General features: G+C 45.8%; 2 protein-coding genes and 1 long non-coding RNA gene across 7 annotated transcripts in view; all 3 read left to right on the top strand.

Moving 5' to 3' along the window:
• The window catches only part of LOC123482158, an 8,040-nt gene extending 6,966 nt beyond the window's left edge, over window positions 1-1,074 (top strand). For both annotated transcript variants that reach the window (XR_006657580.1, XR_006657579.1), the window contains exons 3-5: window positions 456-528; window positions 638-793; window positions 902-1,074. This is a non-coding gene — a long non-coding RNA (uncharacterized LOC123482158). The remainder of the gene's footprint in view (window positions 1-455; window positions 529-637; window positions 794-901) is intronic.
• Window positions 1,075-1,101: 27 nt separating this feature from the next.
• On the top strand, window positions 1,102-4,951 carry LOC123482157 (thioredoxin reductase 1, cytoplasmic-like). Of its 2 annotated transcripts, XM_045208878.1 has the most exons (7): window positions 1,102-1,278; window positions 1,366-1,440; window positions 1,738-2,045; window positions 2,166-2,267; window positions 2,524-2,619; window positions 4,217-4,351; window positions 4,867-4,951. In XM_045208878.1, exons 4-7 carry the CDS (start codon window positions 2,187-2,189, stop codon window positions 4,930-4,932), a joined length of 378 nt encoding a protein of 125 aa, XP_045064813.1. In that variant the 5' UTR covers window positions 1,102-1,278; window positions 1,366-1,440; window positions 1,738-2,045; window positions 2,166-2,186; the 3' UTR covers window positions 4,933-4,951. The 2 variants fall into 2 exon arrangements, with proteins under 2 accessions (XP_045064813.1, XP_045064812.1); XM_045208877.1 differs by having other exon boundaries at window positions 1,102-1,440.
• Window positions 4,952-4,999: 48 nt separating this feature from the next.
• The window catches only part of LOC121543562 (carbohydrate sulfotransferase 11), a 93,266-nt gene continuing 76,808 nt past the window's right edge, over window positions 5,000-21,457 (top strand). The window contains exon 1 of one of the 3 annotated variants that reach the window (XM_045208876.1): window positions 5,000-5,082. Coding sequence is in view for 2 of the 3 variants with exons in the window: in XM_041853518.2 (XP_041709452.2) it covers window positions 8,059-8,176 (118 nt within the window). In the remaining variant the exon portion in view is untranslated. Of the gene's footprint in view, window positions 5,083-7,011; window positions 8,177-21,457 lie in introns of those variants that run through there. The other 2 variants (XM_045208875.1, XM_041853518.2) reach the window with 2 other exon arrangements.

Genomic DNA, 21,457 nt, shown 5'->3' with positions numbered 1-21,457 from the left:
TTAATCCATTCTCCCCTGCAGTCTTTCTTAATTATCTTTCTATCTCTATCCCTATATGTCCGTTTGAATCTCTTTTTTTCCTCCTTTGTGGGATTTGCACCCTCTTCAGAGGTCAGATATTCCCTCTCTCTACCTGTAGTCAACCTGCATAAACCTGTGTTAACCCCAATTGGCTGTGAGCCATCCTACATATACTAACCCGTTTAATCAGCAGTCATCTGATCTGGCCAATGCTCACAGTGTGTCCAAGCATACTGTGATAATTATCATATACATTGATTTTATGCTAATGAGATGAGCTGTTATATTCTGAAATCCAGAGATCAGTGAAAATGAGAGGAAGGAACTTGACAGTGGGAGGATGTGGGATTTTACTTTATCCGACTGATACCTCTCTTTCCCCTCACTCACTTCTCTGTCCGTATTCCCCCTTTCTTTCCCCCCTTCTCTCTCAGGAAGCTGCTGGCTTTGGGAGGAGGGTGCTGGTCCTTGACTAGGTGGCTCCCACTCCTAAAGGCACTACATGGGGTGTGTGATGCAGACAGTGTTTTCATCATATTGTCTATTACTTCATTACATAATATCATTTTGTGCTCAATAATTTTCTGAGTGGTTATTGACTTTCCCTGTCCTTCAGGTCTAGGTGGTTCCAGTATTCTCAGGAAGCTCCTGCACCAAGCCTCCCTGCTGGGAAAAGCTATCCATATCACACAGCAGAGACACTCGTCATTGCAACAGGGGACAGGGCACAATACCTGAACATACCTGGAGACAGAGAGCACTGCATCACCAGGTTAGCATGCACACAAATACACGCACACAACAAACATAGAATGAACATCTCTACCAATGGTCCTCTCACTCTCATTTCCCTCCCACTCTCTTTCTCTCTCTTTCTCAGTGATGACTCGTTCTCTCTGGCCAATTCCCCTGGGCGGACCCTGGTTGTGGGGGGGGATCCAGTGAGGGGCTGGAGTGTGCTGGCTTCCTGTCTGGTCTGGGTTTATAATATAATATAATATGCCACTTAGCAGACGCTTTTATCCAAAGCGACTTACAGTCATGCGTGCATCCATTTTTGTGTATGGGTGGTCCCAGGGATCGAACCCACTACCCTGGCGTTACAAGCGCCGTGCTCTACCAGCTGAGCTACAGAGGTCACTGTCCTGGTGCGGTCACACCTGCTACCTGGGTTCAACCACAAAATGGCGCAGAAGATCGAGAACCACATGCTGGTTCATGGGGTCAAGTTCCTCCATCACTACACACTTACTAAAGGTACAGTGGCTGGCGTTGAAGGGTTATGTTGTCAAATATTGATTAATTGCAAATAAATGTAGTGTCTGTGTATATATATCTGAGCAGATTGAAGCAGGCAGTCTCAAAGTGACTGCTGTCTCCACTGGTGGGAGGGAGACTTTACAGGAAGAGTTTAATATGGTCAGTGAGTTTCATACGCTGGGGTTTTACATGGTGACATTACATTTACATTTGAAACATTTGAGTAATTTAGCAGACGCTCTCATCCAGAGCGACTTACGGTAGTGAGTGCATACATTTTTCGTTCTGGTCCCTAGTGGGAATCGAACCCACAACCCTGGCGTTGCAAGCGCCATGCTCTACCAGCTGAGCCACACGGGCTACGGAGGCAGACTTTTACACCGTTACTAACTTAACACACTATTAGTTTTGCAGTATAACAAGCCAGTTGTAATAACTTTATATGTGTGTTTGCAGGTACTGCTGGCTGTAGGAAGAGATGCCTGTACCGGTAACATTGGTCTTGACCACGTTGGGGAGAAATACAATCAGGAGTGACTACAACGTGACCATCCTGCTTTCTACACTTCTTTCTGTTGGTTTGGATGACAAATTAATATGTGCGTGTGCATTTATGGCTTCATCCAACAGGACTAGGAGGATCTCTGTGAATGAGAAGGAGCAGAGCAGTGTGGGATATGTGTATACTGTGGGGGCGGTACAGGAGGGTTGTCCATTGACCACAGCCCTCTCCATGCAGGCTCTATGGAGGACACAGGACAACGGTACTGAGACAGGGACTGGGACTAGGATTACATTTAGATTAAGGTTTTGCTTATGTATAGGTTAAGGGACTAGTGTGACGGTTAGTGTGTGTGTGTGTGTCTGTGTGCTCTCATTCCCAGTGTGACTACAGTAACGTCCCCATGGTCACTCCCATGGAGTACGCTACCTGTGGGCTGTCTGAGGAGAATGCTATTCTCAAGTTTGGAGAGGACAATGTGGAGGTACACATGCATGCACACACACACACACACACACACACACACACACACACACACACACACACACACACACACACACACACACACACACACACACACACACACAGTAGTTATGTATTTTATATCCGTCCTTTATTATTTCTTACTGTTGTTTGCATTGTCGAGAAAGAACCTGCAAGAAAGCATTTAATTGGACGATGTATAGCATGCGTAACCAACCCGTACATACGACTAATAAAACTTGATCTCATCTCTGTAGGTGTACCATCGCTACTACTGGCCATTGGAGTGGACGGTACCTAGAAGGGACAAAAACTCCTGCTATGCTAAAGTCATCTGCCACATACCTGACCAGGTCAGTACTCACCTCATGATACACTATATATACCAAAGTATGTGGACACCCCTTCAAATTAGTGGATTCGGCTATTTCAGCCACACCCATTGCTGACAGGTGTATAAAATCAAGCACACAGCTATGCAATTTCCATAGACAAACATTGGCAGTAGAATGGCCTTACTGAAGAGCTCAGTGACTTTCAACGTGGCACCGTCATAGGATGCCACCTTTCCAACAAGTCAGTTCGTCAAATTTCTGCCCTGCTAGAGCTGCCCCAGTCAACTGTAAGTGCTGTTATTGTGAAGTGGAAATGTCTAGGAGCAACAACAGCTCAGCCACGAAGTGGTAGGCCACACAAGCTCACAGAACAGGACCGCTGAGTGCTGAAGCGCGTAAAAATCCTTGGTTGCAACACTCACTACCGAGTTCCAAACTGCCTCTGGAAGTAACGTCAGCACCAGAACTGTTCATCGGGAGCTTCATGAAATGGGTTTCCATGGCCGAGCAGCAACTCACAAGCCTAAGATCACCATGCGCAATGCAAAGTGTCGGCTGGAGGAGTATAACGCTCGCTGCCACTGGACTCTGGAGCAGTGGAAACGTGTTCTCTGGAGTGATGAATCACGCTTCACCATCTGGCACTCCGACGGACAAATTTGGGTTTGGCGGATACCAGGAGAACGCTACCTACCCCAATGCATAGTGCCAACTGTAAAGTTTGGTGGAGGTGGAATAATGGTCTGGGGCTGTTTTTCATGGTTCGGGCTAGGGCCCTTAGTTCCAGTGAAGGGAAATCTTAACGCTACAGCGTACAATGACATTCTAGACGATTCTGTGCTTCCAACTTTATGGCAACAGTTTGGGGAACATCATTTCCTGTTTCAGCATGACTATGCCCCGGTGCACAAAGCGAGGTCCATACAGAAATGGTTTGTCGAGATCGGTGTGGAAGAACTTGACTGGCCTGCACAGAGCCCTGACCTCAACCCCATCATACACCTTTGGGATGAATTGTAACGCTGACTGCGATCCAGGCCTAATCACTCAACATCAGTGCCCAACCTCACTAATGCTCTTGTGGCTGAATGGAAGCAAGTCCCCGCAGCAATGTTCCAATATCTAGTGGAAAGCCTTCCCAGAAGAGTGGAGGCTGTTATAGCAGCAAAGGGGGGACCAACTCCATATTAATGCCCATGATTTTGGAATGAGATGTTCGACGAGCAGGTGTCCACACACCTTTGGTCATGTAGTGTATGTGTTTGGGATTTTAGTGCTTTACTTTAAATATCTTTACTCTTGGAGGGTATTCTCTTTCCTCTAGAGTCTAGAGCAAGGATGGGCAACTCCAGACCTCTGGGGCCAGAGTGGTGTCAAACTTTTCCCCCATCCCTAGAAAACACAGCTGATTAAACCAATTATTGGAGTCAGGTGTGTTAGCTGGGGTGAAAGTGTGACACCAGTCAGGCCCCCGAGGACTGGAGTTGCCCATCCCTGCTCTAGAGAAACACTTCTCCATGTTCATTCAGCTTTTGCCACTGTGTATAGGTGTATTTATGTGTGTGTTTTCTGTATATTATAGTGTGTGTGTGTGTGTGTTCTGTCTCCTCCACAGGAGCGTGTGGTAGGTCTCCATGTGATGGGGTCCAGTGCAGGGGAGGTGATCCATGGCTTTGCTGTGGCTCTGAGGTGTGGTCTGATCAAACAGCAGCTGGACACCACCGTGGGACTCAACCCTGTTTGTGCCCAGGTCAGTACGCCAGTTTGCTTACCTCACCATTCCAATAGCTAATGTATGGTGAACAATCTGGCACAAAATGGCCGTCGTACATTATCAAAAGTCCAGCAGTCCCAGATCAACTGTCTCTGATGGTTTTTCTTGCTGATAATGCTCCCTGTGTGAATTATTCATAGACTTACATTACAAACCACATCACACAGTCAATTTCCTATAAGCTAATACAGGATGGCGCCCTCAGCCAAATGTCCTGCTGGGCTGCTTTTCACACTCCTGACACTTTAAAAACTTTTTAGAGACTTCAATAGACGGTTTAATGGAGTTTGTAGAACGACTCTAGTTTCCAACTGAGCAGGGAAGATGGGATTTGAGAAGTGTGATATGGCACACAGAGGTTTTATAACAATAGTGCTGGGTGGGGTGGGTTTTTGTTTGGAGAGTTTGAACTTCACACACGCACGTTATCTCTCTTGAAAGGGTTTTGAATCTGTTGTTAAATGGTTATAAATTGTGTATCTCTCCCTCAGGTGTTAACGAACCTGACAGTAATCCAGCGTGCCACTGACGCCATGATGGTGAGAGGGAACTGCTGAGGTTAGCCCCCTGCTGTCAATCACTGTTGCCCATGACAATGGTACAGATAGCAGGGAGAAGCCTGTCAGAACATCCTCAGTGTTGAGTGACGGGCGGCAGGGCGGCTATCAACTGTCCAATGACGTCTGAGTCCGGAGCCTGATTGACAGGTGGGCGGGGACTGACACTGCTGCTGCTGGCCCTAGACACTGGGGTCACTTCCTGTTTACATGTTGTTGTTTTTTTCTCTTTTAAACTCTTTCTTTTGCCATATTAATTAACCAAACTTTGATATTAACCTGCAGAGGCACCTCTGACACTTTTCAGCTGTGGACTCTGCAGTCCATATGAATACTCGGTTTGTGACTGTACTGACTCAGTTTAATTGCTGCTGAGTAGCGATAAAGCCCGGTTTGAGCATTTCCATAAAAACACAGTTACTGATTTTATGCAGGGTTCTGTAGCTATGGGCTGAAGGGATTTAAGTGCCATAATGTAATTTAATGAACAGGGTGAGATTAAAGTATTATCAGAGTTAAGAAATATTCATTGATAAAATGCTCTTTTAATGAGTAAGTTGTTCACATAGATTGTAGTCTTAGGTTAATGTATCCCTATCTGACTGTCTTTTTTTCTCTCTCTCTCTCTCTCTCTCATTCTCTCTGTCTCAGTGCTGCAGGACATAGTGACTGACTTAAACACTGATTAATATTCACAGGGATCATTAGTAAAGTCTCTCATACTAATGCAGGGAGAGACAGGGGCAAAAGGCTACAACACCTAGAATGATAGAGAACCCCCTTAATAAGGCTATTAACGTCACTCACTTCAGACACAAACTTTACCTATAGTTCAGAGTAAGCACATGTGTGTGCACTTGCGTGCATGTCTGTGTTTGTGCTGCATCTCTCTCTCTCTCTCTCTCTTTTATACAGACCTCTCTTTTATACAGACCTCTCTTTTATGCAGACACTTTTTCACCTGTCAGCACATAATCACTGGTATGTCCCCATCGAACACTGTAGAGGCATGCTTCACTAACGATTTAGTTCTACTTGAGGAAGACATTTTTATTACTGCTTACAGTTCAGCTTGTCCTCTAGACAACCTTGCTATTTATTCCTTATGCAGACACGTTGAGCATTCGGAGACTGAGACTGATTACCAATAAGGGAAAGTACACCAGTCTACAAACGCTATTAGAATATAATTAGATCAATAGAAGGAAAGCGGAACAGTGTGTCTGGAGATGTATTTGATATCACCCAGAACAAGTTATTAGGAATACCATTCAGCTATGTCTCCAATTGTCCCAGTCATAATCATACAACGATACATTGATTCAAACTATTGTCACTTTGCTTTGGGATCTTTTCAGAAGGTATTTCCAATGGTTTTTAGAATAGATCACTGTGGACTGTGGACTTGCTCAATAGAGCCCCACAGTGGAGGTGTCCTAATACCCATAAAACCTAGCGGTCAAACAGGGAAATGGTTCCAATCATTTTTCCACCATTCATTTTTCCCATTGGGGATTTTAGAAACACTTAAAATAAGTGTAGGCTTACCCTGGCGTGATGTTTTGATAACCGTGTAAATCTCTCTCGGACAAGGTGACTTTCATCAATATGTTCGGTTCTATTAGCTCTCAGATTAGAAAATGCTAATTAGCATCAAAGTAGACATCAAACTACAAATCCCTGCAAGCTCCTGCACATCATCTCTAGCTGACACCTTTGCTAACAGTTCACATAATTGTCCACTTAAAGAAATGTAGCCAATTTATTCATTACTACATTTAGCTAACATTAAATAGTTAATCCAGAGATTCTTACCTTTGCCTCGATTCGGCAGTCTCGTCCAGATCGTTATGGCATTTGTAGTTCTTTATGATGGCTAATTAGCATTACATTTTTTGGGGGGGTAAATACAGGCGAAAATATTGATAAAAGACACCTTGTCCTAGAGAGATTTACACGGTTATCAAAATGTCACGCCAGAGTAAGCCCCCCCAATAGGTGCACATTTTGTTTTTTTCCCTAGCAATGCACAGCTGATTCAAATAATCAAAGCTTGATGATGAGTTGATTATTTCAATCAACTGTGTAGTGCTAGGGCAAAAACCAAAACTCTATTCAATGGCCCCTTTAAAAATAAATCTGTCAACCATTGACACTAGGTGGTGCTATAATACCCATACCCGTAGTATTGAGGAATTACCACATTGGCATACGGTATCCTCCTATGGCCACTGCGAGACTGGCAAGGCAACGTCCAACGGGTAAAATGTTTGTCAATTTTAGCCATGTCATATTCAGGTAATACAAATATATTCAATTCATAACTCACTAGCCTGATTAGAAAACATTTTTTAAATTGAAATTCAATTAACTCAATTGATTTGTGTGCAATTAAAATAACTAAATATGGTATTCTGGGCCTTGAACTAAAACTCCCATCACTGGAGTTGAACAAGAACCATCTATCATAATCTATAGACGCGCGCAATTAAATTAGCTACGCACATTCACGCACAAACTGATCCGTAAACCATTCTCATACAAGAACGCCTGTTTGAACAGTAGCCTACGTTATGTCATCTCTGTTATAATGAACCGTTTCCCCATGTCGGTGTCATGTCAGCAGCATCGATCTTGTTCTCTGTTAGTGTTCGCCTGTTCTTGGTGTGAGAGGAATGTGAATTAACTAATCTTACACAGTCACTCACTCAGATGGTGAAATTGTATCTTTCCATAAAGAATCTTATTACAAGGGGGAAACACTTATACATATTTAGACACATACAAAAATAAATATATAGCAATGTGGTATAAAATCATTGCCTACAATTGATTTCTCAGTGTGCGACGTGAGATAGCGGTTTTGTTTTACTGGTCTCCCTTGCTCATCGCGTTTGGGCGCGCTCATTTTCTGTTGCAAGAGGGGGCAGAATCGTTGTCTTGCTTCCCCTGTAGTTTAGCAGGGAGGGACGAATAGTACAGTCCAGATCAAGAGCATTGAGCTCATTGAGCAGCGGACAATTGCAGCGAGGATCACCATCAGTACCACAACCCCACGTTAAGCCCTGGTGCTCATACCAACCGACCTCCACACCAAATATCCGCAACAGTCATACCCTGCCAGCCATGAAACAGACTCTGCTCGAACTGATGAGGATGAGCAGAATATGCCGGATGGTACTCGCCACTTGTTTGGGATCTTTTATTCTGGTCATCTTTTATTTCCAAAGTATGTTCCAACCAGGTAGGTAGGATCTCTCTGTCTCTCTCGAATTTGTACTGTGTTGCGGTCAATGATCTGTGACGTCCTCTCACTGCTGCCCAGTGCCCACTCTGTTGTGACATGTTGACATCGATTTATTTGTTGACTATGTGTTGAATCATGCATTTTATAAATAATGACTAGGTTGTAACATCTATCGGGCGGCCGCGTAATTCCATCCCGTGTCGCGGAGGTTGGGAAATAATTTGTTGCCTGTTTTAGGTCAAACACTATCACATAGATTGTTCGTTTATGCAATTGATTGTATAGGCTATTTGTGCCAGAGGTAATCTCTTGGGGAACATGCACGACGTGTGTTTTGAGATTGTGGTATGCATCGCCTGTAGTCGCGGGCGTTCTCGCTGGTGTGGATGCTTTTTGTCTATCTCCAGTCAGTTTGGCTGAAGTGGACCCTGTGCCACAGCAACCGGCACCGTTCGGCCAAGGCCGTACAGTAGAGGCTCTGTACCGTGAATCAAAGAGCCCTGCTTTCAGACGCGCAAGGATCGCACTGTACAAACAGCAAAATGCCTCAATATTGACCTACTGTAAAGCGAAATTATTTCTGAGCAACTGTGTGGCGCTGTTAAATTCCTCCCATGACTGAAACTGTTTCATTTGAGCTCCTGTGCCATGCCATGGTCCATGATCAGAGAGTTGGCAAAAATACACTTTTTAGAAAGGGAGATGAAAGACTTAAACGTGTGATTTAATGACCTCAATTGTGTTGAAAACACTGGCAATGCTTTATTTCAATGTGGCCACGTCTCTATTTGTAGTAGTAGATAATATAGTTATGTAAATAATAATAATAGGGTATTGTGCCATGTAGACTTTTCCCAGCCAAAGTGACCGTATTATTGCTAAAGGGGATTTTGCAGTCATAATTGATTCGTTCCCCTCCTTTGATTCAAAGTTGTGTCCGAAAAGGGAACAAGGTGGTAATGGAAGTTATTGAACGGAAGGGGAATATCAGAAAATGCATTGTACTAAGGAAGAACCAAGTACTAATGCGTAAAACTCAAATTGCCACGCCGTACCTCCACATCATTTGGTGGAATTTCTGAGGCCCCGGTTGTGAGTCATCAATGTAGGTTACACCCGCGACGGGGCTCTCATCACTAGCCTACTGCACCGGAATGCATAGCGTCCCTATTCCCTAACGAATTCCGTTAACCAATCAACACCGTGGAGACTGCCCCAGTATCTGTGAGTTAGTGCACACACAGATACTGGGGCACGTGGAGAAATGCTTTCCAGCGGTGACATTCAAAGACAAAAGGCTGAGGGGCTGCTATAGGGTGCCTCTCCCAGGCAGAGGGGACATCCGAAAGTGTTACATGTAGTTGTTTTTTAAGAATACATGTCTGACATATGAGAAGAAGCCCTGTGTGTCTGTGTGTGTGTGTGTGGTGGAGCGGATGTGTGGTGTGTTTAATGGTAGTGGGATTTTAGTGTTTGGGATTATGAAGCGTTTATTTGGGTGAGACCAGCGATTGACATTAAGGGTTGCCCTATTGCCAGAGGCAAGTGAACTGAGCGGTCGGGCAAATGAAGTCTGATCTGAGGTTGCCCCATTAAAGGCAGGTGAACCAAACTGCAAAGTATTCCAGTAGCCTAAAACTGTTCTGTCTGGCTCCTGCCCATTGCTTAAGTGGATAACGGACAATGTCTGACGTTTCGGTGTGTAATTGCGTGTATTTCTCTACCCCCCCACACACACACACACACTCACACAATAAAGCCTAAGAACATGACAGACTGAACCCCTCTGGTCTTCCCATAACATTTCACGGCACACAGAAGTCCGAGGAGCATTCCTCTGGTTCTGGAATGTTAGAGTGCCTGGGAATCCCGTCTCGCCCCCCTGTGCAAACTCTCACCTCATTTACTGGCCCTTTGGGGTCACGACCTCTCTAAACCAGACAGTGGAGCGAGACAGAGAGTCCTCATCTGGGCGTCTCACTGTGGGCTCAACACACTCATATACACACACACACTTGCTCACATGCGCACACCGCTGCAAACATGCACACACTGGAAACGCTCCAGTGAAAGTGTTCTTCAAAGAGACAGATCCAGCTTGAGACATTGTCAGTTGAGCACAGTTGAAGCTTTGTGCCTCTGATAGATAATTCAGTGTCTGTGTGAGGTTGCCTTCCACTGCAGGCAGCCTTTTAAAGGCATTAGGACTGGGACCAAAGGAGCAGCAGCAGCTAATATGGCTGTTTAGTTTAGTCAGTATTGTTTGGGTGAGAGGTGACAGGGGGTATTTTGGAGCGACTGGGCATGACTGTCTGTGAGTGGGTGGATGTGTGTGTGTGTGTGTGTGTGTGTTTGTTCGCGTGTTTATACTGGGGCTCTGTTCAGTGTATTTTCTCGGCTGTGTGTGAGTGGTGACCTGGTTATGCACTCTGGCCTGAGTCACACACTCACGTTTCACATGCCCCATAATGCACCGGTGTGTCCAGACTAGAGCAGCCGAGCATGGACAGTGACATGGCTCACTGACCTAATTTGGAACCCAGCTGAATTTTTGGGAAATATTTCCATAGCGACGGACCTCAAAGAGAGCTAGGGGAGGGGAAAAAGGGGGTATGAAGCAGTCAGATGGAGTTTTGCGGAAAAGACTTGGGAAAGAACGAGATGGCCAAAGCCAGCAGTGGAATTTCTTTGGGAAACTCCAAATTCCTTACTGCTTACTGCTTGCTACCCCGGGACATTAATGTAGGGTGGAACTGATACTTTGGGGAAGACGGCTGAATCGCAGACTGTGGTTACCTCATCCATAATCACTGGAGTTTTGATGATAGAATCAGTCGTTGATTTCCATTCTAGAGCTCTACAGTGTCTCCCTTTGTGCGTAGGAATTCAACGGCTTTTATCCCTTTTGTGGGAATTCTGGAGTTCTTGTCACTGTTTCTGTGCATGTGTTCTAGAACTGTCTCTTGTGTTGTGGAATTCTCCAGCACTAAAGCCTCTGATGTTATCCTGTACAGAGAAGAGATGACCTAGAGTGATAAAACAAGATTCTCTGTCTCTGTCTCTGTCTCTGTCTCTGTCTCTGTCTCTGTCTCTGTCTCTGTCTCTGTCTCTGTCTCTGTCTCTGTCTCTGCCGCTCTCTCTCTCTCTCTCTCTCTCTCTCTCTCTCTCTCTCTCTCTCTCTCTCTCTGTCTCTGTCTCTGTCTCTGCCTCTCTCTCTCTCTCTCTCTCTCTCTCTCTCTCTCTCTCTCTCTCTCTCTCTCTCTCTCTCTCTCTCTCTCTCTCTCTCTCTCTCTCTCTCTCTGCCTCTGCCTCTGCCTCTGCCTCTGCCTCTGCCTCTGCCTCTGCCCCTCTCTCTCTCTCTTCAATTCAAAGGGCTTTATTGGCATGGGGAAATATGTTTACATGGAATAGACAATAAACAAAAGGGAAATAAACAAGGGAAACTAGACATTACACTCACAAAAGTTTTAAAATAATATAGACATTTCAAATGTTATATTATTGGCTTTGTACAGTGTTGTAACAATGTGCAAGTGGTTGAAGTATGAAAGGGGAAATAAATAATTATAGGTTGTATTTACAGTGTTTGTGCTCCACTGGTTGCCCTTTTCTCATGGCAACAGGCCACAAATCTTGCCGCTGTGACTGAACACTGTGGTATTTTGCCTAACAGATATGGGAGTTTATCAATGTTTGATTTGTTTTCAAATTCTTTGTGGGTCTGTAATCTGTGGAAAATATGTGTCTCTAATGTGGTCATACATTTGGCAAAAGGTTAGGAAGTGTAGCTCGGTTTCTACCTCATTCTGTGGGCAGTGGGCACATAGCCTGTCTTCTCTTGAGAGCCATCTCTGCCTATGGCGGCCTCTTTCAATAGCAAGGCTATGCTCACGGAGTCTGTACATAGTCAAGGATTTCTGCCACTGTGCACTCTCTGTTTAGGGCCAGATAACATTCCAATATGCTCTGTTTTTTGGTTGACTCTTTCCAGTGTGTCAAATAGTTATGTTTTTGCTTTCTCGTAATTTGGTTAGGTCTAAATGTGTTTCTGTCCTCGGGCTCTGTGGGGTCAGTTTGTGTTTGTGAACAGAGCCCCAGAACCAGCAGGTTGAGGGGACTCTTCTCTAGGTTAATCTCTCTGTAGGTGAAGGCTTTGAGGTGGAATGTGTGGGCATCGCTTCCATTTAGGTGGTTGTAGAATTTAACAGCTCTTTTCTGGAGTTTGATAACTAGCTGGTAAAGTCCTAATTCTGCTCTGCATGCATTATTTGGGGTTTTGCGTTGTACACAAAGTATATTTTTGCAGAATTCTGCATGCACAGTCTCAATTGTTTTGTGGATTGGGGTTCCAAATATTGGGGATGATGCCAGAGCTGAGGATGATGTTAAAGAGTTTAAGTATAGCCAATTGGAATTTGTGGTCTGTATATTTTATAATTTCATTTAGGATACCATCAACACCACAGGCCTTTTTGGGTTGGAGGGTTTGTATTTTGTCCTGTAGTTCATTCAATTTAATTGGAGAATCCAGTGGGTTTTGGTAGTCTTTAATAGCTGATTCTAAGATTTGTATTTGATCATGTACAGTATATTTTTGCTGTTTGTTCTTTGTTATAGAGACAAAAATATTGGAGAAGTGGTTTATCCATACATCTCAGTTTTGGATAGATAACTCTTCGTGTTGCTGTTGTTTGTTTAGTGTGTCCCAATTTTCCCAGAAGTGGTTAGATTCTTCAATTACATTGAGCTTATTTCTGAAGTGCTGTTCCTTCTTTTTCCATAGTGTATTTCTGTATTGTTTTAGTGATTCACCATAGTGAAGGTGTAGGCTCAGGTTTTACTTTCATCTATAGCATTTCTTAATATTATGCAGTTCCGTTGGCTTTCATGCCTCATGATTGAGTATTGCTCTGTTCAAATAGACTGTGATTTTACTGTGATCTGATAGGGGTGTCAGTGGGCTGACTGTGAACGCTCTGAGAGACTCTGGGTTGAGGTCAGCGGTAAAGTAATCTACAGTACTACTGCCAAGGGATGAGCTGTAGGTGTGTACCTACCATAAGAGTCCCCTTGAAGCCTACGATTGACTATGTACAGACCCAGCGTGCGACAGAGCTGCAGGAGTTGTGACCCGTTTTTGTTGGTTGTTTTGTCATAGTTGTGTCTAGGGGGGCATATTTGGGAGGGAATGCTGTCACCTCCATGTAGGTGTTTGTCCCCATGTGTGCTAAAAGTGTCAGGTTCTTGTCCAGTTCTGGCATTTAGGTCGCCACAGACTAGTACATGTCCCTGGGCCTGGAAATGGTTGATCTCCCCCTCTAGGATGGAGAAGCTGTCATCGTTAAAGTATGGGGATTCTATTGGAGGACATTTTTCTCTGAGATGTTCTTATTACTTTTTTTGCCAGATGTAAAATGTTCCTGTTTTGACTAATTTAATAGAGTGGGTTAGGTCTGCTCTATACCAAATTAGCATACCCCCTGAGTCTCTTCCCTGTTTCACACCTGGTAGTTTGGTGGATGGTACTACCAGCTCTCTGTAACCTAGAGTGCAACCAGTGGGTCCGTCTCCTCTATACCATGTTTCTTGTAGGATGACAATGTCTGTATTTCCAATTTCTTTGATGAAGTCTGGGTTCCTGCTCTTTAGGCCAAAGGCAGCTGACCTCAGACCTTGTATATTCCAGGATGAGAGAGTAAAAGCTTTGTGTTCCATAGTGTCTAGTGTTGTTTTTGTGTGGTTTAGGCTCGGACCATTACAGTAGGTGTGAGCAGAGCATGTTGAGCATCTGATACATACCTCTTAGGTCGCAGGATGGGGCTTGGGCGGATGTATTAGTGGGGGTTGGGCCTGTTGCTCTGCTCACGGCCTGGGCATATGTGCGGCTGTGATGTTGAGGTCCTTGCTGCAGGGCCGGGGTGCATGGGGGGGCAGAAGGGGCGTAAGACTGATCTCGGGGGGCCTATATAGGGTGTGGCTAGGGTTTGTTTCGGGAGGGGTTGACTGGATGGGGTGGGGATGTGGCTGGTGGTGCTGTGGTCTGGGTGTAGGTCCTCTTGGTGTGGATCCTATTGGTGCAGGTCCTCTTGGGGGGGGGGGGGGAGTCTCGCAGTTCTGGGAGGGTGTCTCAGTAGTCTGGGAGGGGTGTCCATTTCTCTGTTGCTCCTGTATGAGGTGCTGGGGCTGCGGTTGAGGGTGATGTCCTTCAGGTTCCTGGCAAAGGTGGGGAGGCGGCTTTGGCCATAAAGGCTGTTCAAGTCCAAGGTGGAGTGGTGAGCCAGGTTAACACTTGGTTTTGAGGCATAGTCCTGGGAAATGCTTGCGTTCACCCGCTGTATGGTGGCAAAGTGAAAGTATTTTCGTGGTAGCAGGGTGGAGATAACCACTTGTGCGTTGGGGAAAGTGGAAGAGCTTTTTCAATCACTCCCTTGAGTGCTGTGGCCACCCTTTCCTTCTGGGCTCTCAGGTCGTTTGTGCCTGTGTGTATTACGATATGGCTGGGGGACCCTAGTCGGTCCTCTGACAGCAGCTCCAGGGCACGCCGGGTGTTCGGACACCAGAGTTTAGCCACTTGGTGTTTTGGAAAATGTTTCCTCTCATCAATGTATTTCCCATTTGAGTCAATAAGGAGCACAATCTCTGGCTTTTGTGTGTCCTCAGTGGGTGTGGGGGTTGTCAGGAGAGCTATCCTGTGGGCTCTCTTTCTCTCTCTCTCTCTCTCTCTCTCTCTCTCTCTCTCTCTCTCTCTCTCTCTCTCTCTCTCTCTCTCTCTCTCTCTCTCTCTCTGCCTCGCTCTCACTCCCCCTCTCCCAACCCCATTGTCCTGTGTCCTCGTTCTCTCCTCTGCCTGTGAGTGTGTATTGTGGGAGCGTATCCCGGACGTCCTGTTGGTGTGATCTTAGTGGGATTGTTGTTTTCCTCAGCAGCTTGGCTCCCAAGGTCTCGATCAAACATCCCGGTATACGCGGGGCATGAAGGAGGGGGAAGGACCATGACATTGTGGCTCTGTCCACACACAGTGAACTGTGCCCAATTTATGCTGTATATTCTGTTGGCCTGTGGTGCTCCGGTTCAGGGCCCATGACCGTGTTCGGTCTGGACTTTTGGCCAGGCAGCAGTGAGGGGCAGCCTCGACGGGGGCTAGAGGTCTAAATGAGGTTGATAGCCATCTGTTGGAGAGTCTGGACATTACAGGGGACTGCCACTGGGTCACTGACAGCTATACACACACACCATACGTGCAGATATACAGTGAGGGAAAAAAGTATTTGATCCCCTGCTTATTTTGTACGTTTACCCACTGACAAAGAAATGATCAGTCTATAATTTTAATGGTAGGTTTATTTGAACAGTGAGAGACAGAATAACAACAAAAAAATCTAGAAAAACACTTGTCAAAAATGTTATAAATTTATTTGCATTTTAATGAGGGAAATAAGTATTTGACCCCCTCTCAATCAGAAAGATTTCTGGCTCCCAGATGTCTTTTATACAGGTAACGAGCTGAGATTAGGAGCACACTCTTAAAGGGAGTGCTCCTAATCTCAGTTTGTTACCTGTATAAAAGACACCTGTCCACAGAAGCAATCAATCAATCAGATTCCAAACTCTCCACCATGGCCAAGACCAAAGACCTCTCCAAGGATGTCAGGGACAAGATTGTAGACCTACACAAGGCTGGAATGGGCTACAAGACCATCGCCAAGCAGCTTGGTGAGAAGGTGACAACAGTTGGTGCGATTATTCGCAAATTGAAGAAACACAAAAGAACTGTCAATCTCCCTCGGCCTGGGGCTCCATGCAAGATCTCACCTCGTGGAGTTGCAATGATCATGAGAACGGTGAGGAATCAGTCCAGAACTACACGGGAGGATCTTGTCAATGATCTCAAGGCAGCTGGGACCATATTCACCAAGAAACAATTGGTAACACACTACGCCGTGAAGGACTGAAATCCTGCAGCGCCAGCAAGGTCCCCCTGCTCAAGAAAGCACATATACATGCCCGTCTGAAGTTTGCCAATGAACATCTGAATGATTCAGAGGAGTACTGGGTGAAAGTGTTGTGGTCAGATGAGACCAAAATTGAGCTCTTTGGCATCAACTCAACTCGCCGTGTTTGGAGGAGGAGGAATGCTGCCTATGACCCCAAGAACACCATCCCCACTGTCAAACATGGAGGTGGAAACATTATGCTTTGGGGGTGTTTTTCTGCTAAGGGGACAGGACAACGTCACTGCATCAAAGGGACGATGGACGGGGCCATGTACCGTCAAATCTTGGGTGAGAACCTCCTTCCCTCAGCCAGGGCATTGAAAATGGGTTGTGGATGGGTATTCCAGCATTACAATGACCCAAAACACATGGCCAAAGCAACAAAGGAGCCCCAATAAGAAGCACATTAAGGTCCTGGTGTGGCCTAGCCAGTCTCCAGACCTTAATCCCATAGGAAATCTGTGGAGGGAGCTGAAGGTTCGAGTTGCCAAACGTCAGCCTCGAAACCTTAATGACTTGGAGAAGATCTGCAAAGAGGAGTGGGGCAAAATCCCTCCTGAGATGTGTGCAAACCTGGTGGCCAACTACAAGAAACGTCTGACCTCTGTGATTGCCAACAAGGGTTTTGCCACCAAGTACTAAGTCATGTTTTGCAGAGGGGTGAAATACTTATTTCCCTCATTAAAATGCAAATCAATGTATAACATTTTTGACATGCGTTTTTCTGGATTTTGTTGTTGTTATTCTGTCTCTCACTGTTCAAATAAACCTACCATTAAAATTATAGACTGATCATGTCTTTGTCAGTGGGCAAACGTACAAAATCAGCAGGGGATCCAATACTTTTTTCCCTCACTATATAAGGATACACACATGCACTCTGATAGTACAGTCATTAAGTAATTAACAGCTATAGACATTCTTTAGCATAGAACAACAAACACCGACTCATTTATATGGGTGATAATAGACAGATAGTCTTCTAGAAATAGAGAGAGTGAGAGAGACCCCACTTCTCCCCCCTACTTCCTGTACCTCTGATAATCTGATCATGGGCCTCAAGTAAGAGGCCTCTCAGCAGCAGGGGGTGTACACAGGCACACACACACACACACACACACACACACACACACACACACACACACACACACACACACACACACACACACACAGTTACACACATGGCACATTTACTGGTAGTACTGCGAATGGGAAAAATGAAGTCAGCCTCCTCCTCAGAAACCACAGGGAAGACCAGTCGTCTCTCAGTGGTATCAGCAGTCTTTTATGGCTTTATGGTTTGTACTATTGTGAGAGAGACGCATTCTCCCTGCCTGGTGAAACCACACTGGGCTGTGTGGCCCAAATGGTGTTATAAAGGACAGATAATTAATAAAGGTTTTTGGAAGGAACTGTCATACAAGTGGGAGTGTGTAGGTGTGATTGAGTAAAGGAGGGAGAGAGATATGAGGAAGCTGTAACAGAGCATAAACACACTCATGTACACACACACACTGTAAATAGTTGAGTGAAAGGTACTGTGTCTAATCGTGCAAACCTCTCTTTTTAACAGACGAGAGGTTCACAGATATTCAGGGGTTTCTCTCAACCCCAAACAATCATTTCCTCCCTGATAGGAGGTGGATATGGAAGGGGGGATGTTAATGATGGAAAATGTCTGCTTAAGTGCCGTTTACTACACGTCAACATCTGGCTGCCACGTATTGGAAACTGTTAGAGGGCTTGACTCTGATTGGAGGGCACATTTACCAGTCTGACTGGGTTCTGTTGATCTCAGCAAACCTCTTCCGTTCTCTGTTACTGGGCAGTTGCAACATTACCTGAGTGTTGCTGGAACGTCAGACTGAGAGAGATGTGAATGTAATCACGCTGCCTCCTGCCGATAAATATTGATTTGGTTGTTAGCAGGCTAGCAGGCGGTTAGTTCTGGAAGTTAACCACATTTGGGCATTATTAGTGGCTGTGCGTTGGAGAGAGGGATAGAGAAGGGTGCTGGAGCATTTTTGGGTGGTGACAGCATGGTGCTGCTCAGCCTCAGACAGACTCACGGCTAATATTTACCTTCAGAGGGCCAAAGGAGCCAGCAAGGTGTGTGTGTGTGTGTGTGTGTCAGATACGTACGTGTCTGAACATATTGGTCCTTCCTTTGTTGTTGTCAACTTGTGTGAGTAAATTTGTTTCAGATAATAAATAAGTGTGTGTGTAAGACAAAGAGAGAGTTTGAGTGTTGCCCAGTTGCCCTTTCTTTTTCGGGTGAGTGCTCAGTTTAGTTCCGAGCCCCTGCTCTACCAACACACTTGGAGCACGGAGCAGCACATTGGTTTAGTCATTAGAGTGAGTAACAGCCCGTGGCAAAGCCGTCTGCAGTCTGCTGCCTTGAGACCAAGAACACCAAAGCAGGACTGTTAGGGTACCGAAGTGGAGACTAAGCCTGGTTCCAGATTTGCTTGTGTTGTCTTGTCAACTCCTATTGTCTGTGAAGATGAACATATGAGTTGGCAAGACATCACAAACAGTTCTGGGACCAGGCTATAATGACCACAGGAGAGTAATCTCAGCTAACCCAGAACTAAAGTCTTACGTAATTGGTCAGATGCTTGATTAAGTTCTAGGTCCATACGTATAACGAGGATTGGAACTGGAACGAAGAGCTCCACCCTCTCTCTCTGCAAGTTACAGGCATGTCTATGGGCCAAATGTCCCCTCACCTTCCAAAATTCAAAATATGCTAACACCTGCGAAATCATGATTGGTCCAAATCCCCATTTGAACTAATGCTGCTCATTACCTCACGCATCCTGTTGTATCATGACAGCTCAACGGTACCATTTATGTTTACGCCGTCTGTCTACGAAAGATTATCGAGAGAGCACAAACAGGTCTGGGACCAGGCTATATAGTGTAGACTCAGGGCTGTAGACTGCATGGAGGCCGTGAAGGAGTGAGTGAATCATGGTTTTAATTAAATGGAGGTTTTAGTCACCATGTCTCATTAAGTGGCTCTGAGAGGAACATTCAAAGTGCTGCACTGTGGCTAATGGGAAACATCTGAAACACACACACTCATTCCAAAGTCATGGGCATTAATATGGAGTTGGTTCCCCCTTTGCAGCTATAACAGCCTGCACTCTTCTGGGAAGGCTTTCCACTACATGTTGAAACATTGCTGTGGGGACTTGCTTCCATTCAGCCACGAGCATTAGTGAGGTTGGGCACTGATGTTGGGCGATTAGGCCTGGCTCGCAGTCGGCATTCCAATTCATCCCAAAAGTGTTTGATGGGATTGAGGTCAGGGCTCTGTGCAGGCCAGTCAAGTTCTTCCACACTGATCTCGACAAACCATTTCTGTATGGACCTAGCTTTGTGCACGGGAGCATTGTCATGCTGAAACAGGACTTCCCCAAACTGTTGCCACAAAGTTGGAAACACAGAATAATCTAGAATGTCATTGTATGCTGTAGCGTTAAGATTTCCCTTCACTGGAACTAAGGGGCCTAGCCCGAACCATGAAAAACAGCCCAAGACCATTATTCCTCCTCCACCAAACTTTACAGTTGGCACTATGCATTGGGGCAGGTAGTGTTCTCCTGGCATCCGCCAAACCCAGATTGGTCTGTCGGACTGCCAGATGGTGAAGCGTGATTCATCACTCCAGAGAACGCGTTTCCACTGCTCCACTGCTCTGAGTCCAATGGCAGCGAGCTTTACACCACTCCAGCAGACGCTTGGCATTGCACATGGTGATCTTATCTTAGGCTTGTGTGCGGCTGCTCGGCCATGGAAACCCATTTCATGAAGCTCTCGACGAACAGTTCTTGTGCTGACGTTGCTTCCAGAGGCAGTTTGGTAGTGAGTGTTGCAACCGAGGACAGACAATTTTTACGCACTACGCGCTTCAGCACTCGGCGGTCCCGTTCTGTGAGCTTGTGTGGCCTACCATTTCGCGGCTGAGCCGTTGTTGCTCCTAGACATCTCCACTTCACAATAACAGCACTTACAGTTGATTGGAGCAGCTCTAGCAGGGCAGAAATTTGACGAACTGACTTGTTGGAAAGGTGGCATCCTATGACAGTGCCATGTTGAAAGTCACTGAACTCTTCAGTAAGGCCATTCTACTGCCAATGTTTGTCTATGGAGATTGCATGGCTGTGTGCTCGATTTTATACACCTGTCAGCAACGGGTGTGGCTGAAATAGCCGAATCCACAAATTTGAAGGGGTGTCCACATACTTTTGTTATATATAGTGTATGTAACCTTTGTTTAAACTCCATTGTCTGTATTCTGTCTCTTAATGTTGTCTATCTCTAGCTGCACCATATCACCAAGTACCATTCTGAGAATGTGTAAATGTACTTGGTGAATAAAGTTGATTCTGATTCTGATCACACCTCGTCTGTCTGTATTCTCTGATTCTTTCATTCCCCTCCCTCTCCCTTCTCTCTCGCTCTCTCTCTCTCTCTCTCTCTCTCTCTCTCTCTCTCTCTCTCTCTCTCTCTCTCTCTCTGTCTAGCCTCTCTATCAGGCCTTGAGTGAGTGTGTTAGTGGGTGTGGTACGTTCCAGCCTGGTTGTTCTGCCGCTGCTGGTTTGGCAATGCCAGGGGGGACGGTGGGCACCAACACCAGCCTGTGAGCCCACACCATGGCGGGTTACCAGATGGCCGCTGGGCTGGGCAGCGTGGCGCGACTCAAAGACCCCTCTCATGCCCGTCCAGGAAAGGGGATGAGGGCTGGACACGTTGACATCGTAGAGGAACAAATAGAGCTCTCCTGACACACACATGTACATACACACACACATACACGTAATCCCATCTCCTCCCCAAATCAAAGTGCTGCCAGTCCAGTCCATGCTGTGGACATGGCGTCTGTGGTGTGAAGTCTGGTCAGGTTATACCAGGACACAGTCACTCTGTCTAGACCAGAGAGAGAGCAGGAGAGCGGGAAGAGGGAGGAGAGAAGGAAAGAGGGATCAGGAGAGAAGGAAAGAGGGATCAGGAGAGAAGGGAAGAGGGGTGGAATGGAAAGAGGGAGGATGACAGAGGAGAGGGAAGAGGAGTATAGGTGAGAGATGGAGGGGTGCAGTGAGAGATGAGTAAAAGGCTGGATTGGGAAGGGGACAGGGTATGAGGATTGAGATGTTGAGAAAAGAGGAGGAGGAAGAAGATGGAGGAGAAGGGATGAGGAGAGGGGATGACTGGAGAAGAGAAGCGAGAGAGGTAGATGAGACGTGGGGAAGGGAGTAGAGCTGTTGAGAGACTGCAG

Source organism: Coregonus clupeaformis, chromosome 28 (assembly GCF_020615455.1).
Source record: "Coregonus clupeaformis isolate EN_2021a chromosome 28, ASM2061545v1, whole genome shotgun sequence".
Taxonomy (NCBI): Eukaryota; Metazoa; Chordata; class Actinopteri; order Salmoniformes; family Salmonidae; genus Coregonus; species Coregonus clupeaformis.
The sequence above is the reverse complement of the archived record's forward strand: the minus strand, read 5'-3'. Positions and strand labels throughout refer to the sequence as shown.